This window comes from Gallinula chloropus (assembly GCF_964237585.1).
Source record: "Gallinula chloropus genome assembly, chromosome: 2".
Classification (NCBI taxonomy): domain Eukaryota; kingdom Metazoa; phylum Chordata; class Aves; order Gruiformes; family Rallidae; genus Gallinula; species Gallinula chloropus.
In genome coordinates, this window is record NC_140086.1 from 131,380,677 (window position 1) to 131,398,652 (window position 17,976).

Genomic DNA, 17,976 nt, shown 5'->3' on the forward strand with positions numbered 1-17,976 from the left:
GGAACCTGTTGCTTTCATACCTACATTCACATCCATGACATACTAAGTGAATTCAGATACAAGTCTGACAAACTAACTATTGGTTGCATACACATATGACTCGATTATAACATCAGTTGAACAAACCATAAAGCTACCAAGTATCAATGCAAAATCAAAGAAAAAAATGTCAGGATGATGCCAAATTCTGTAAAAATGGTCTTTCACATCAACGGATAGGCCCTTGGCAGCATGTTCATCTGAAGGACTGAAAATGGAAGGACTTTGGGCTGTTTGGGAACCCATGCAATTCTGCAATATAACATCTGTGGCAAAAGTTACTATTCTGCAATAGCAAACATGAAGGAAAGCCTTAGCAGCCAAGGTTCATCCACACTGTCACTTCTTAAGCTCAAGGGCCGTAACAGTATTGAAAATAAATACTATTTGATGGCAAATTTTGACTTTGCTTTTTCCCCCCATAGGCATGTCTGTTTTTACATGCTAAAAATTCCTTTTCAGTTAATAAGTATATTTATTATCTGCTACAACCAATGATATGCCACTGAAAACTTGAAAGTTTCATCTCTTTCTTCTTAAAGTCAGCTTAATGTGCCCTTCCATCAAAACTGACTTATCGTGACCTTCTCAAACAAGAGGAACCAGAGGGATAGGGCCAAACCCAAGATTCCAAAATGTCCTTGATTAATCTAAGTAATACCGGAGAGATGTTTTTGTTGCTGCTTTTAGAATCTGCACTTTCCATGGCATATGAGAAGTGGGAGACTGAAGACCCAAAAATTTGCCCATGTACAAAAGACGCAAATTAAGGGAAGAGACTATTCTTGTTTTCTCCTTGTCCTTTGCTGCCACCAGTCTACCATTTATTTGCTCTTGTACGCGGTGTTGTGAAGTAGCGGTCTCAAAGCTGGTTTGAAAGTATGGCTTTCAAATTGACAATGACTTTTTCTAAGTGGCAGAAAGCTGTAGATTATAAGCTACCTATACACAATGATTTATTTAATATAGTTTTTGCTTTAGCACTGGGGAAAAAAAAAAAAGACACAACTATTTGTTTAGCAAACGGTTTCAATTCCAAAATATCACCACTATTCTGTGAGTAGTCACAGCTGATACAGAATTTCACCATTCTTAATTACCTGTCACCTCGAAGAGTCGCTTCTTGAATGAACTGACAACATTCCCATCCTTCCTCCTGAGTAAAGGACTGCTTCTCCTTTCTGTCACCTTTTGTTTTAACCTTGAACGTACCTTCAAATTTGGCTCTGAAGCTGGAGATGAAGAGAAGAAAATAAATGATTACAAATCAACTTACTGTTTTGTGTCAGACACCACTGGCATGCCCTGTAGGACCTCAACTGATTCAAGGAGGTCTTGGAGGCAGAGATTTTACTGCCCAACCTCCCAGCCATCCTTCTGCTCCTCATACAACTCCACTTTAGATGGGAAGCTAAGAAAGAGAGGAAGAGACCTAAAAAGCTTCCGATCCAGTATTTTTCTCATCCCATTTCAATTCTGAAGTCACCCATTAATTACTGTTAATATCATTAGTATCAACACGAGATGAATGTGACTTACTCTACATAATTTTTATCTCTCTTGTAGGTGAAAACTTGGATGGAAATACAGCTTGGAATTTGGAACCTCATAATTGGATTATGGTCTGATGACAGAAATAGAGAGAAGTCTCCACTGGTGCCTTTTGATTTCCCTTAGAAATATAAATTACGACAAGCCTTGCTGGCAGAACATTTCTTGGTCAGCAATTTCAGGCCCAGAACTTCAATGTTTTCTGGGTAACACACCAAACAACTAGATTTATGACAGTGTCCCAAGAACATTTACACAGAAAAATATATGCTTTGAAAATGAAGAAGTAGAATTGATTCCCAGAAAACCTGGGATTATATTTAACACACCTTGGGCAACTTCCACCTTTGTTTCCTAAATGGACAGACCCTTTTCATGTGAAGGCCAGAGATGAAGCTCTGCTGTGCTTTTTATTTTGTGATATTTTTAGCATGATAAAATGATTCATGTACTCATTTATCTGTTCTTCTAAGTAAACCCTCTATCAAACAGACTGCTAAGAGCTAGTGAAAGATAATTGTGGAATAGAATTTGTTTATATTTCCCTTTCTGGAACTGAGGCTTGGCTAAGCAATATCTCAAAACAGAGGGAGCTGGAAACTGGGATCAGTCCTCTGTCCTATGCACAAACATAAGCCTCGCCCCAGAGAAGTAGCAAGAGTTAGCAGAAAAAAAAAATAAATAAAATCTTGATTCAATTCAGCATTATACCTTTAGTCACTTTGGAGGGGGAACCCAATGCTATGCTTCTAACTCCAGCCCCTGCCCAGCATGTAACAGCATTTCCTTTCCCGCCGTCCCACCTGTTCCCGCGGGAATGGGGACTTGAGAAATGCTCCCAAGAGCAGAGGGGCTGCACCTCGGCTGTAGCCTGTGGTACCCGCAGTAGCATGCTGGCCTCTGTCATGGACCACACCGCTCTCCCAAGTGCTGCCTCCTAAGCAGCCTAGAAGTACATTTCAGACCAAGACACGTGGGGCAGCAAAGCACTAGAAATCTTTAGTAAGAAAAATATTAACAAGAAATTTATTTTTTGTCTCTTACTACCATTGTTAAGACCAATGGTTCTAGCGATGGAGTACAGGTGACTTGTTGGCTGTCTAAGATACCACTGGATATACAAAACATAACTCTGGCCTAAGATTACACTCCATGGTTTCACCACTCATTTCACCCAATAACATATGGAAGAAAAGGTGCTCACTCCTTTTGCACTTATGGTTATTTTGATTTATACTACTTAATACTCTTATCATTTTGGATAGTATTTCCAAACCAATGATAGATAAATATGATACAAATCCTCTGCAACTCTCACTGGAGAAATGCTGTACATTTATGCATGTTTCATGCTCAGTCACAGCGATTACCTTCCTATTTTTACCACATTCCCATCATATTCTGCACATGAATCAATCATACATGCAGAGAAAGCAGACCTTGATGTCAGTTTCTGAAGTGATGAGCTACCTGAGAAGGTAGCCCTTGCATGAAAGACAAAGGAAGCTTTGAAATGGAAATAATAAATTTTAAAATTAAAAGACATGGAGACTATTATAAATTTTTAAATCATAAACTTCAACACCCTTCCCCCCCAAAAAAAAAGTCTAGGTTTGAAGAGTGTTTGCTTCAAATGTTGGCTTTCTTGAATGTCTCCCATGAAACACTTTCAGTTCCTAATGTGGTACCAAAGACTCGATGGCTGACAGTAAGAATTCAGGTTTCAGTGTACTAATTATATAAATTTAACCAGTTTGAGGATGTCTGCTCCAATGGACAAAATGCAGAACTGGGAAATGGTTTCTTGGTACTGTTCTGTGGCTGGGGCATTGACTTGGTGTGTGACTGTAGAGGTCACTTTACCATCCTGCCCCACCAAAGTTGAAGCAGAATTATTGTTGAGTGTATGGATCTCAACAGCAATCCTGTGTGTTTCAGTGCACTCCTACATGAAGGCAGTAAAATTAATTGGTAATTGTCAAGACTCTTCTGATAGTTAAAAAGACATAAGACCAGTATTTTAAGCTTCAAGGATAGAGCTGTGAATTAAAATTATAAATGTATATCCATATGTATACACACACAGATTGCCCCAGAGTACACACATGAGATTATTTAGAAGTTATTTTAATCCTTTAACTCTGAAATGCAAACGAGTGCAAAAAGTATTTGCAAGGCACTTGGAAAGTCTTAGTGGCAAATGGTGAAGAATTATTACAATTAATCAGCCTTATGTTTCAAATGAGCATTTGGTTTAATACTTAAACTCTTGGCCCTTAGAAGTGGTCTATAGAGGGATAATGCTCAGTATAACTGTTTTGCATTAACCACCCCTGTAAGTAATTCTGCGGCACTGTTATTAGCACCTTTGCTCAGCTTTTAATTAATCCACTGACAAGAATGACTATGTTCATCACCCAAAGGCATTCTCAGTGTGGAACTAGAGTGTCACATGGGGAGCCAGTGCCAAATATCTGCTGAAGCTAAAGCTTTACTCACGAGATTGCAGCAGGGGAGCTTCATCACACAGATACGAGCCCCTAAGAACTCATCTTTTTTACACCATTAATACCAGAAAATAATTGAAAAGACTTTCATGTCATTTATTTCTTTATCTGGTGAATCAATCATAAACCATAACTCTGCCTCAGCAAGACAGTTAGTGCACATGGCTAACCTTCTCTACACCAAGCATCCCACTGTGGTCCAGGACTCAAAACTGGACTGATTCTGTCCCATACAGGATGCGTCCTGTATCTTCCTAAGGAAACGGGGCCTCTCTCAAATGCTGGAGGTGCTGAATAAGGTGGGCTTTGCTGGGTTACATGCCTGCAACTATAGTGGGCTGAATCATCTGACCAAAGAGTCAGAATGCCAGAGACATGAGAAAAACAGAATCACAGAATCATAAGGTTGGAAAAGACCTTTAAGTTCATCAAGTCCAACCATTCCCACTCTATGCTAAACCACATCCCTAAGTACCTCATCTACCCTTTTTTTAAACACATCCAGGGATGGTGACTTAACCACCTTCCTGGGCAGCCTGTTCCACCCCAACAACTCTTTCAGTAAAAATTTACAAGAGCACATGGCTTGGAGTGTGGCAAAGGAGGAAAATAGGACTGCACATTTTCATGGCAGCAGGCTGGTAGATCAGGCTATTAATCTAAAATCCTGTTAAGAACCAGTATAGATGTGATACTGGTCTGATTGGTCATTACTAGCCTAGTCTCTTTGCTTCACAAATCTTTGCACTTCTACTACATTTAGCACTTTGGAAGAAGTAATAATCAGTTTCCACTTGGCTAAAGGGAAAATATATTATTAGAGAGTGTTTTGTTGCAAAGAAAACAAAAAGACACAGCTATTTTCTCTGAAGACCATCAAAGCCAATGTCATTGATCTCAACAAGGAACCACTTAATGCCCATTTGAGTGATTCACTGGAATGGATTTCAGGAAAGACTAGCCTGAAAATGACTTTGTTTATGTAACTGCAGCATAATTTGGAATAATGAGATGTAGCAGTAATATGGTTGGTTCAGTCTCATCACTATTACCTGGCTTATTCTCTTTTTAGTGCTGGTAATAATGAACTGGTATTACTCTTTAAATGACTTTAAGTAGGAAACAGGGATGAAAGATACAGAAAGTATTAGTTTAAATGGGAACAGAAGATATCACAGGCAACCCAAGGATCAGTTAACCAACTCCTCGGCATGACGTGTAATTATTTCTACAGAACTGAGAACTTTGGTCTTAAATGAAGATGACAGACAGTACCTCAATGATTTTTTTCATCTTTCATGGCAGCTTCATATAGCAGGAAAGAAGTAAGTAACTCTACTGCTAAAAATAGAAAATATGCAGGCCTCTATATAGATACACATTAATTTCATGACAAGAACCATCATTTCTCAGGTGAAAGAAAACTCCTCTCTCCTGAGTAACACGATACTTAAATACAAGCACGAGAGATAGGAATATGATTTGCTGAAGTCATTATGTCCTATACTCCACTTTGCTTAAAATTAGCAATTTGCAGATACTAGCATTAAAGCATATAGCCTGGGGCCAGATTGCTCCCAAATGAGCTGAGGCTTTTTTAACAGGGCTTTGCTTCACTGTTTCTTTTTATTAAACACACAAAGATATTTAAGAAGAAGGGATAAAAATCCTTTCTACACATGGGGAAAGGACATATATATGAAGGGAATGTAAAAGATAATAATGCACTACTTTCTGATGGTTCCTGGAACACAGTACTACTTTTGTATCAGAAGAGTGTGTGCCAACTTCAGATCAGCATTTAATGAACCCAGGCAGGAAACGGGGGATGGGAGAGGGTGCATAGCGAGCAGGTCCTCATCTCGGGGCTAAAGCCATATATAGGAAACCTGGAGAACAGAAAGTGAGCTTTTGTCCAGACTTCGAAAGGCTCTAAAGTGAAAGCATTTCCTTTTCCTTGCTGGCAGGCTGGCTGAGAAATGCTGTGGGGCAGTTGAGGTAAATGATGCTAAGTTTGGCTACAAAGATTCCAACAATAGCACAAGCAACAGCAGCAAAATTCACATCTTACTTGAGAATGATAAACTGTTCCCTCCTGCCCAGCTGTTATCACTAAGATCATTCTGAAACAATGACTTGGACTTCTCTAATGTGCTTAAGTCAACTGACACAGCCAAGAAACAAAGACTTCATGGTCTTGGAGTAAATCTTCACCAGTGCTCCCTATTTCTTTAGCTGTCATGTTTTTAAGCTATAAAGAGTCATACATTATACTGATTTGAATATATTCTATACTGTACTCCACGCAGAAGTTATTAAATGTTAATGAAATTAATTTTTTCCCCTGCCTTACATCTAACAAGCTTCAATAAAGGAATATGTAGTCAAGGAATCGAAACTGCATTTCTCACCACATAGGCTGCAATTTCTTATACTACTGTGCTAAGAGATCCACTCCTTTGAGAGTGGATGTGGAAGCATGATGTGCTTTGCAACACACAACCATGACAGTCCATAACTGAGATAAAATCTAAGTACAAAAGGATGACATATGGGTATAGACCATCAGAGGCACAAGAGAAAATAATGAGATGGTACTGGTTAGTGTGACGATTAGTTAGATTGCAAGCACACCAGTGGTTTATCCCTTGTCAAGTTTCTTTCTAGCACTGTGGCACTTGAGAATTTTCAAGGCAGCACTGAATGTGGATAATGAGATAACTGAGATCTCTGTCATAATCTCACTTGATGCCAGAGGAGCAGAATGGGAGGAAACATACTGTGAAGACTTCCTCACTGTATGGCATGAGAAGTTCCTGGTCTGTGCTGTGTACTCCCAGTCACTGGTAAAATACGTAATTAAAAAAGCAGCGTGCCTGTCTATGCCATGCCAGGACATGGAGATGAAGGAAAAAGTCAAATCCCACCTTACTATTAAACCAGTGAAAATAGCCAAAAGAAGCATTATCTAAGGTTCCTGAGAGCTAGTCTGAGGGTAGAGAGCTAGGGAGAAATCTCCCAGATTCCTCCTCAGTGATGCAGGCAGAATGAAAGGTACAAGATACCCTGATGCACCATCAGAAAGGATAAATGAGAATATAGTCTGAGCTTCCTCACCAAAACTCTAAGTGCAAACAAAACCAGGCAGAAAGGCAGATAACATAGTCGGGAACTGTTTCCAGCTTCCTCAGCTGCTTTGTGGAGAACTGTGAATGAATTTTTCCTTCTGAGAGACTTGATGGTCTTACAGCCTTTCCTCTGCCACACGTGGTTCTCACAGACATGTAAATAGTCTCTGCTCTGCATGGAGTTTCTGCCCTGTCTTCCTGCAGTCACCCACAGACTGTTTCAGCCACCTCCACATAGATGAATACATTAGACACAGGCAAGATGAGCAGTGACTTTTTCTTTTCATAAATGACCGACTGACATTTCCTGTAAAGGCTGTGTCCCAGTGCAGGACAACACTGGCCAACAGGCACGTGGGTAATCCTCCACGCCAGCTGAATGGCTGGGAGACACCAGCATGTAGTACAGGTCTGTAGGATTCAACGACTTATAAATTCTGGTAATTTAAAATGCCATTTCTGAAGGAGTTTTAAATTAGATTCATGAGACTGAAAGCTATTTACACATGCCCTCTAAAGCTCTTCCAAGAATTACATGAACCTGACCACTGGGTGGTCCCAATGAGGCGGGAGCACCAGATACAGTGGTACAGGATGGAGACACTTGGTTTTTCTGGCTTGCATCACCTAAAGCGTTTTCAGCACATACCAAACTCTTTCCTGTACAGCAATTCGCTTTAAAGGGAGTTCTGGTCATATGTGAAACCCTTCAGTCTTTTGCTTTATTTTACTTTTGTAAAAGGTAGAATGCTTTATTTATTCAGACTAAGGTAAATATCCATTCCCTAAATAAAAAAACAGGTTTAGTGAAACACATGGTAAAACAGCTAATTAGATTAGAGGGGATCTCTCAGCCCTTCAGCACTCTTTAGGCTAAGGAAGCCAATTTAACAAGATTAGCAATTTTTCTTGATTTCCTAAAGAAGGTTAAAAAATGAAATATTCCCTGAAGGCATTTCAACTATCTAACTTTTCCTTGTTATTCACTGCAGTCTGGAAACACCAAAAAATTTCTGGCTTATTTTCCATGCAAATGAGCATTATCTAAGAATGATTTATTGAGCTAGATGTAGGAATTACTTCATGTACTGCTTGCACCTAGCCAGAATTAGAGATCTTTATACTTTTCATTGAAGGTTGATCAATGCGATCTCTTTCCTGTTGATATCTGTTCCGCACATAACCTGGGAAAAGGTCTTTTGATAGAATTCTTAAGAATTCCTACTCCTTAGCACAGAAATAGCATCTCCTTGCCTTTGCACCAACTGGGCAAACGGTTTCAACGAGGCCATAGTTTCACTGGGCTTCTTGAGTTCTCACTGCAGTTCAAGTCTGCTGAAACCATGACATGTTATTGCTATGCCAGGTCCATCTCCAACTTATTCCATGTAAACTAATATTCCTTTGCAATAATAAATAGGGTAGTAAAAAATTAAGTAATACTATACTGTCTTGACACACAGAATAAAAGAACAAGGATATTTTAAAATTGTCATCCTCCCTGTACAACTTTTTTTTTTTTTTTTTTTGCACTTTTGTGGCATTTATGGGAGCCAAATCACATCTGAGTTCTCAGGAGGCGCAGAGAAGGTGAAACAGGTCATTTAATAAAGGGCATCCCTCATTTGAATGCTAATAACCAAATTTAGATATGCATGACTAGAAGTCCTTCTGGTTAGGTCTCCACCGGTTATTCTCACCCCCACTTGTGACTCTGTACACCAGCCAGTTCTAGCAGGGAAGAAGTAACAGAAATATAATACCATACTTTCCACTAATACAGCAAATCTCACTCTTCATCCTAAATTCTCCTCCAACATCCACTGAGTCCTTAATTTTGCACAAAAAAAATTTACTTTTTTCAGTGAAGATATGCCAGAGATTATCCTCTAGTCCCAAAAGTCAAGGCTCCTGCAGCATCACTGTCTGACCCATAGATACACAATTTAAAAAAATTATGTATTTATTTTTTAAGTAATTATGTTCATAATTATGTTGTTCTCCAAGCCCCATTCGAGAAGGAATTAGTTAACAGGGTGATTAAATCTCTCAGATTTTAATCCAGAAAAATATCCATCTGTGATAACTCCTTGATGTCAGGCAAGAAGTATAATCTAATATTTCATCAACCTTAAGAAATTCATCAGCACCATCACCATTCAACACAATCCCTTTCTCCCCAGTTTAAAGAGGCATCAATGTCATCAACAGATGAGGGCTGGGCAGCTCTAGATTGCTGAAGTGTACTCCATAGAGTTGTCCAAAGGTAACACAGAGTGCAGGATCCCAAGAAAACCAAAGCAACCAAAATGCCATATATCTTACTTTCCCAGCTGATGAGAACTGTGGGACAAATTCAGCCCAAGAGTAGGAAGGCACTTCAGCTCCACTGAAGACAAATGAAGATAAACAAAGCATGTTTATCTAACTTCTGTTGGCAAGGCTGACTTTGAGAAAGGATTTCTCCATGTTAAGTGAAGTGAGGAGAAAAACCTCACCTGTTTAAAGTCTTAATTAGACGTTGACACCGCACCTCCACCACGAAACCAAATTAAGACAAGTTTACTTTTAAAAGATAGGTTCTTTATGCTCTGGGATATAATTCCAGTCCCCTACAACTTAATTAGCTAAATATACAATGTAACCTTCCATCTGGTAGAGTAATTTAACAGGAATAATTGTGCACCACCATAACTCAACGAGACACTGAGGAAAACCATTGAAATGCTATTTCCTTTCCTTTGGAAGAGAATTATGTACAATTTCAGCATGCTTTGCATTTCTAACAGTTAAAGCCAACAGGGAGGTATCACTCTCATTTATATTACTTTCCCATGAGAAAATCAAAAGCAAAGTACAAAGCTTATGCCGTTGTTCATGAATGGCTCTGTAATACTTACTTGGCTTTAGCCAGAACATGTTATTTGGCAGCTAAAACCCTTAATTAGAATTGTGGGTTTGAACAGACTTTTCAGTGAAACTATGTTTTGCAGGAGTTAGGAGAAGTGCAATCTTTACTAACCAAAGACTTCTATTTTGGATGATCTGATACCATGTGATTTCCACTTTTCACTTCTCTGTCTGTTTCTTTCTTTCTGCCATCTTTTAGATGTTCTTGTTTACTTTGCTAAAAATTTTGAACTGTCCCTGCCCTAGATACAGCAGAAGAAAAATTGTAGGACCACTGAAATCAAACAGGACAGTTTCTACTGACTTCAAAGAGTCGCAGATTTTATATGCAATATTTTGTTACTTATTTATTCAGAGGGAATAGATTTTTAAGTGCCCATTAAAACAATCCCTCTTAATTTTCGATGGACATTATGGTCTTAAAATGCTTTAGATTTTAGGAGTGCTCCCTGCTCCTTGTTTAAGCTGTTTTCTTTAGGTTCAAAAGTCAAAAAGGTGTCTAGTATCTGATTACGTGCTTACCAAAAAGTTACACAAGCTACTTGTTAATGCTAATTTATGAAACGTTTCTGAAAGCATACACAGTTTGAGTAAGAAAACCTTTACGCAACCACATGAAGTAGAACTTTGTAATTTGATTTTGGATACGCGTTGGGCAGTAAAAGGAAAACTAAGATAGTATTTAGACCCAGACTGTATAATTAGGCATCAATTCAGTATCTAGCACAACAGAGTAATTACTGGCAAGACAGTTGGTGCAGCAGGATTTTTGCTAGAACAGAAATACAGTGAAAAAACCTTTATCGGGTCATCTTGAAACTGCGTAAGAATCACCCACGCAGAACACCTTTGCTTCTTGCAATTAGAAATGCTAAATAAAGTACAGGAACAATCTTGCACTGATGGGAAGACTATGATGGTCTTTTATGGGTATCATCCTGGTGAAGATCCCTGTGAAATCCTGGTGCAGGCCTTGCAGCATTTATGATACCAAAGCATACCTATGCAAGCTTTTTTCCCCTCTCCGACAGTGTCATTAAGCCTACCTGAGAATTCATTTCTATTTAGTTTTAAGCAATCTCAAAAAATTTCCTCTCTAACTTGAGCTAAATTAGAGTGACAGTGCATCCCTCCCCATCCCCAGTTTAGGAGGCTGCAGAACCCTGATGGACCTGAGGTGATTGCAGCCCAGCACAGTAGCTACAATGGTATTACATTTCCTGAGAGCTGCTGGCTCCCAGGGGCTGAACTCCGTTTTGGCCCGACCATTACATGAATCCGGAAGAAGCTGTTAGCAACAGTTTGCTTCAGATTCACTCTTCAACTGCAAGTGAAAGTTTCTTCTCTAAAACTTCATATTATTGATTATGCCCTCTCAACTTACTGATAGTGAATTGAGGAAGGCTAAAATAGTCTGGTGATTAAGGGGAAGAGAAGAAAAATAAAGGATGAGAATCAGGATACCTCTTCTTTTTGTTTCTTTTTTTTTTTTTCTTTTTTCTTTTTCACACCGATTTCCTTTGGGCACATCACCTAGTCCAAATTCATCAAGACTGTTCATTAATTCAGGAATACAAGGACTGCGGGAGGCAGGAACGCTTAGCATCCCTGAAAAATGGGCAAAAATGAGGAGCATCACATCATGTTTGCCTTGTTTCCGTGCTTCAACAAACAATGTGCGTCTCACACTTATTGTGTCTGCTCATAAACTTAAGAAAAAATAATGCTTCTCTCTACTGAGCTTGACTTCTTCATTTTGGCAGACATAGTAATTGAGGATTTGTGATCCTCTAAGCCTTTTTTTTTTTTTTTTAACTGAGGACCAAAAGAAATCTGGCTTTTCCATACACTACACTTCACAGGAGAGCATTTTCCTAGAAAATGCAAACAGAAATGGCATTTGGTGGCATGAAAGGGAAGGGGAGAAAAACTTTCACACACAAAATGTTTTTCTTCTCAGTTTCAACTGCTCCAGTAAATTACTGAGTCACTAAGTGCAGAAAGAATAATGGTAACAAAATATTTTAAATAATTTCTTTTTTAAAAAATTACATCTTCTGAGACCTTGTTTGGGAATCTTTCACTCTCATTACACAAGAGCGATGGTGTTATTCTACTGCCTAATCAGGTTAACTTAATATGGTTTTTACAAAGTGATCTTCATGACTGTGGAGCGCAGCCTTCTTTCTCTCTTTCATCACAATATTAAACAATCCTTCATCTCCTCTTTTTTTCCCTGTATGGAATTACATAATTTCCCCCTTCCAAGCAAGAGCCTTGTACTATTTGCTATTTAAAAAAAACAAAACAAAACAAAAACAAATGCTGTATTTCCATTGAGCATGCTTCCATTTTTTGGAAAGCAAGCTACAAACAGCTTCTCAAATAGTACTACTGTGAATGATCTTTACATCAGTAAGAAAAACGCGAGTTGTAAACTTAAAACTCCATCAGCAAGGAAAGACACAACTGGCATAAACCCAAAATAAATAGAAATATTGATAGACATTCCCATTCTGCCATGATCATGCTAACCTCAGGAAAAAACCCAACCCAACCAACAGTTTATGCTTGATATTCTCATGTCCCTGGGAATTTCTTCCAACAAAAGCCAAAACACGAGGCAAAATGCAGAAATTCTGTCAACAGCAACATTTTTTAAAAGCATGCAGCTCTGGTTTGAGAACTAAGCTTTATTGGAATTTACCGGCTTTTGCTGGTTTGCATCAACACTTGCACATGGAAAATGAAATGTTACAGATTGAAGAAAATGCAAATATTATGGCCATTTGCCAGAATTTCTGCATTTATTTTGAGAAGGTAAAAAAAACCCAAAAAGACTTTCTCTGAAAAGAACTTCTATTCTAACAAATCCCTGTGGTTTGCTACATTTTTGTTAAGTTTTACAGTAATCTCGTCAAGCAGATAATATTTTCCCAGCTAGACAGACACAGAATTATGGAGATCAGCAATCAGAAGTACCCCATATTGAATGATCAGGTTTTCAAAAGTGCCCAGCTCCCATCAGAGCTCTTACAACAGCCAGTATGAATTTCAAAAGTGTTCAGTAATGGGGAGGAATTTTCAAACCTCTCTGGGTAATTTAGATGCGTTAGTCTCATTGAAAGCTAATGAGCCATGTGCTGCTCCGGCTTTCTGGGCGCTTTGCAGAAAACACACGTTTTTCGTAACAGGACTAGTATCCATGGTGAAAGTCGTGGGCATTTCAAAAATTCCATCTTCTGCTGCTTAAGTTGAAGTCTACTCTCATCTACAGATGTGTGGCTTCACCTTATGGTATATTTATCTGTCCAGTGAAGCAATAGCTCCCCTTGCTCTGCTCTTTTGAAAGTCTGTCAACACAGAGCATCTGAATGCAGCTGTGCAAAGAGCTGCATATCCTGGCCTCTAGCCCCTCGGACGGTCCCAATCCTCTACGCAGCTAAGCTGTGAGAAGCCTACTGCTGAGAAGTTCTGCTGCATCTTGTATGGAAAGGAGTAATCCACATGGCAAAGAGTTAGTGAGCAACCACACAGCAACCAGGAAGTTAACCCTGGTACCTAACTGCAAACATACAAGCAGCCAGACTGCTAAGCGTTCCCCTAGCTACCTTCGTATCTAGACGGCAGGAAAGTGAACGTTGTGCAGAACATTTTCCTCTTTACTGGAGTCTCTCTGAATTAATTTTTAAAAAGATGAATAAGGACATGTCACTTTAGGACTAATTAAGCAAAGGTTAAATAGATTACTGAACAAGAAAATGAGCAAGCAAGACTCATGATTTACAATGCCTGTGTGACACTCGGGAGTTCCCTCAGCACTGAAAAACACATTAGGTTGTCAGGAAAGAATCATTCAGCTTTGCTGCCCATTAAATCTGAACTTAGAGTAAGCGATTCAATCAGAATTACCTTCCAAGGGCATCATATTAGGGTTGGAGAAGAGAAAGACACTTCTGTGTTTATATTATGAATATGGAAGATACAACTAAGGAGCAAAACAGAGCTGTGATTAAAACCCACAACAGGTACTCCTTTCTTAAGCCTGAAAGGAATGTGAGGTTCGCTTTCATATGAATCACTGACTTCATGCAGGCTCAGCACCACACAGGGTTTACCAGGAGCCAGTGGCAATAAGCGTTCACAGCCTAAAGGGAAGGAAAAGAGGTTCACCCCTCATGGCAAAGGTCAGATTTCTGCAGGCTTATAGCCTGTCCATATACAGGAGTGTTCGTGGGACATCTTTGTCTAGTAAGGTCCCATGAGGATGACACAGGCTCCACAATGTCCCCTCTGCCTGGAGGATGGCCCTATAACCACCCAGATCAGTTTAGGGTCATTTGACTTGTGTTGATCTGGTTCCTGTTGCTTTTACTCTCAACCTGATGAACAATCATCGGAAGCTTTGCGGGGACGTTGCTGAGGGCTGGAATTAAACAGCTCCTCAGTATACTGAGAGATTGGACGTGTAAACACGGCATTTAACAGTTGCTATTTTCACGGATGTGGAGACATATCAAATATACTCCCTTGCTAATACAGAACACGCTGCACCGTTAATTTATATTTGCTTATCAGAATCACTATGTAAATGTCATAGAAATGGTTATGCTAATGATTATATTAGTATTTGTCTATTTATTCTGTAGATATCTTTTCAGAGAGTCATGATGTCCTTTGTTCAATCTTGGAACTGATGCATTGCATGCCCAAATATTTGGAATAACATATAGAAAACATCTGGATTTAATTATATTATAGTCCTCTTATGCAGACAATGGGAATTGAATTAAGGAATATTTTGAAACCCCCACAGAGATATAAAAGTATTAGCAGCTGCACGAGAACTTTACTGTTACAGTGTTTGAAAATGTTTTGTTTTACAGATCAACAGTCTGACACATCATAAATATCAGTCATAACATTTAAGATATATAAACACACAAGAAAAAATAAAACTTGCATTTCAAAAACATGTAGATGAATTCACAGCATTTAGATGATGCAGAGTGTATCCTTTTGTTTAAAAATGAAAACGTATATCCTATTGGCACAGAAAATGTATGTTGTACAGTGCTATTAGGCAGAAAAACACATAAGGGCTTATTGTGACTGATTAGCCTGAGTAAGATTTTATAGAATCTTGTTATATTGTACAAAGAGTAATTCAGCTAGAATAAATTAGCATTTTGCTTTTCATGCTTTCATTCCTTTGAAAATATTTGGGGATATAACATGAGCTTAGAGAGTCTGCCCCAAAGTATTAGATACAGGCTGGATTTTCTTTCTGAGTGTTTGCTGGTTCCAAATGCCACTTCTTTTCAAGTCAGTACCAGTTTTGCAGTTAGTTTTCAATCTCCCAGTGGCTAAATCACATTCAAAGGCTGTTAGCACAGTAGGGGGTCAGACTTTCTCTCTGAATGTAACTATATCACTCAACAGCAGACTCCTACAATAAGCGATCTAATGTTTTCTTTTCTCCTCCCCACCAGCCCCCTCCTTGTAGTGTCTCCCTGCATTCCTGGATACCGGTCACCGCACCAAGGACCTGAGGCAACAGCCACATGGACTCCACCACCATCCCTCTAGCTTTCTTTACAAAGCAGAAAAAGTCAAGTCTGCAGTTCACCTGCTGTCAAGATAGAACGTTCAGGTGCTAAATCCTCTGAAACATTCTGGAACATTCAAATGAACATTTTCTTGTACAATATTACACATTCCTATGTGTAAAAAGCACACAGAGATGTGCAAGTGTGTATGCACATATACAGACTTTGACAACCAATGATACAGAATAGAATATTAATCCAAATCCTCCTCTTTCATGAACTCCCTTCCAAATGTCCTGAAAAAAACATTGTCTAAAGGCAGCACACCATCTGAAGACAGATACTGTATTTATCATGCTAAAAAGAGCGAGCAATTAAACCCAGAAGTAATATGTAGACAAAGAAAGCAATGCTATAAAGACCTGTGAAATGACAGTCTGTTTAGAAACTAATTTTATCAGGACTGAAGCTCTGGCTGTTAGCATTGGGAAACACCAACCACGTGGTCAGTCAGACCTTGTAAAGATGCAGTCAGGATCTTCAAACTTACCCACAGTATCATCCTGAACAGGCTTTGTGGATTATGATATATGCCTTGCTGATGGGCAGCCTGGTTAAAATAAAGGGTGGGAGAATTGCTGGGTAAGGGGCTCAAATAAACTACGCTAACTCACCCGTTTTACGAAGTGGAAAATCATCCTTGGCATCCTGCGCTCCTGGTAAAGTGTATTTGTATGGTGGCGAGGCCCCGCTCAGGGGTGGAGAGCTTTGATCCAGTGAGGTATGGTGGGCAGCCCTGGAGCAGACACAGAGAGGTCACAAATTAGCAGTCGCTGAGGTGACCAGCAGTAACTATCTACACATGTTGTACACATGTCTCAGCTGTGTTTATGTTCTTGTTCCTCTAAGTGTGCACAAACCACAGGCTCATGTAACCAATTTCACTTTTACAGTAAGTTATGGAACTCCTCGGGATTCCCTAGAACGTGCTTTTTGCACTCATTATAAAAGTCACATAGGATAAGAGTCACGTTGACCTACAGACAGGATCTGTCACCAGTTTGGGGAACTGACCATTTTAGATTGTTGCATTTTAATATGAACCAGCTGAGGCACAGCAAAAGTCATTTAAGTCTTGTTTATTGCATAAAAATAGATGTACATTGATCTAGCCTCTTCTACCAAAATGTGGGGGCTTTCAGGGCAGGGGGGCTTGTATAAAACTAATGAGAATTACTGAGTTGTTATTATCTGTTGGGGGAAAAAAGAGCAAACTGTTCAGTGGACAAATTAGATAAAATCTTGCATTTAAGTTCAGTTTGGAAGTTTTGTGAGGACACAGCTCTGCAGCATACCACTCACATCAGGAGAGAAGCTCCAAGCTGAAGATTGCTTTCTGACAACTGCTGGATAAAAAGAAATAGCGTGGGCAGGTCTTTCTGAGCAAGGAAACTGCAAATTGCAAAGAAATTGCATCATTTGGCCCAGAGACAGTTGGTTTGTTTTTGGTTTTGGGTTGGTTTTTGTTTTGTATGGTTGATTTTTCTATTTAGAGGGAGGGAGAGGGAAAGGAGGGAAGCTTTCAAACTTTGTGTTTATCGAAACATAATTTTACTTGGCCTTTCACAGAGTCTTTCCCTATCTTTCCAATGTAGTGTGGTTAAACAGTAATACATCTCTGTCAAAAGGGGCACTACCATGAGAGGAAGTATTACTTTCCTCAGCGTAGCAGAAGACATATTCTGCAGAGCTCCTCAATTCTGACTCATTGAAATATTCAGAACTAATATCAGATTATTAATGCAGAAATCTTACATACTCAAGAGAATTTTACATGTTATTTGGAATAAAAATAATAATTAAGAGCTTTATCTCCACCAGAAACAATGTAACTAAACTAAATATTAAATCATGTTACCACAATGGTCTGATTAGCACAGAATAGAAACTCCAAGGGCAGGCCTTCAGTAATTCTGTTCAAAAAGAACAAATACTCAATGGAATCTAGTCTACCACAGTACACAACATTTCTCTGTGTTGTACTGAAGGTCGATTCAGGCATAACATTTAAGTCCTTCAGAAATGCAGCCAGAGTTCATTTTGTTGGACTGACTTATGTGTCTGTTGTAATAAGGACGTTAAAAAGTATCTGACTAGTAAAAAAAAAAGGGGAAAAAAAGGGGGGGATAAAAAAGTGTAAGAACTGTAACTTCTTAAAATGTTAATAGGCCCATTGCAGGACTCAACAAAACCACTTGTTTGAATGGTCTAAGCATGTTCTTGTCAAGGCCA

General features: G+C 39.1%; 1 protein-coding gene across 1 annotated transcript in view; it reads right to left on the reverse strand.

Moving 5' to 3' along the window:
- Window positions 1-17,976, reverse strand: part of HDAC9 (histone deacetylase 9) — a gene marked incomplete at its 3' end in the record, with an annotated part of 272,117 nt that overhangs the window by 196,814 nt on the left and 57,327 nt on the right. The window contains exons 6-7 of the mRNA XM_084260475.1: window positions 16,359-16,480; window positions 1,140-1,271 (exon numbers count right to left, since the gene is read on the reverse strand). Of these exons, the coding sequence (XP_084116601.1) occupies window positions 1,140-1,271; window positions 16,359-16,480 (254 nt within the window). The remainder of the gene's footprint in view (window positions 1-1,139; window positions 1,272-16,358; window positions 16,481-17,976) is intronic.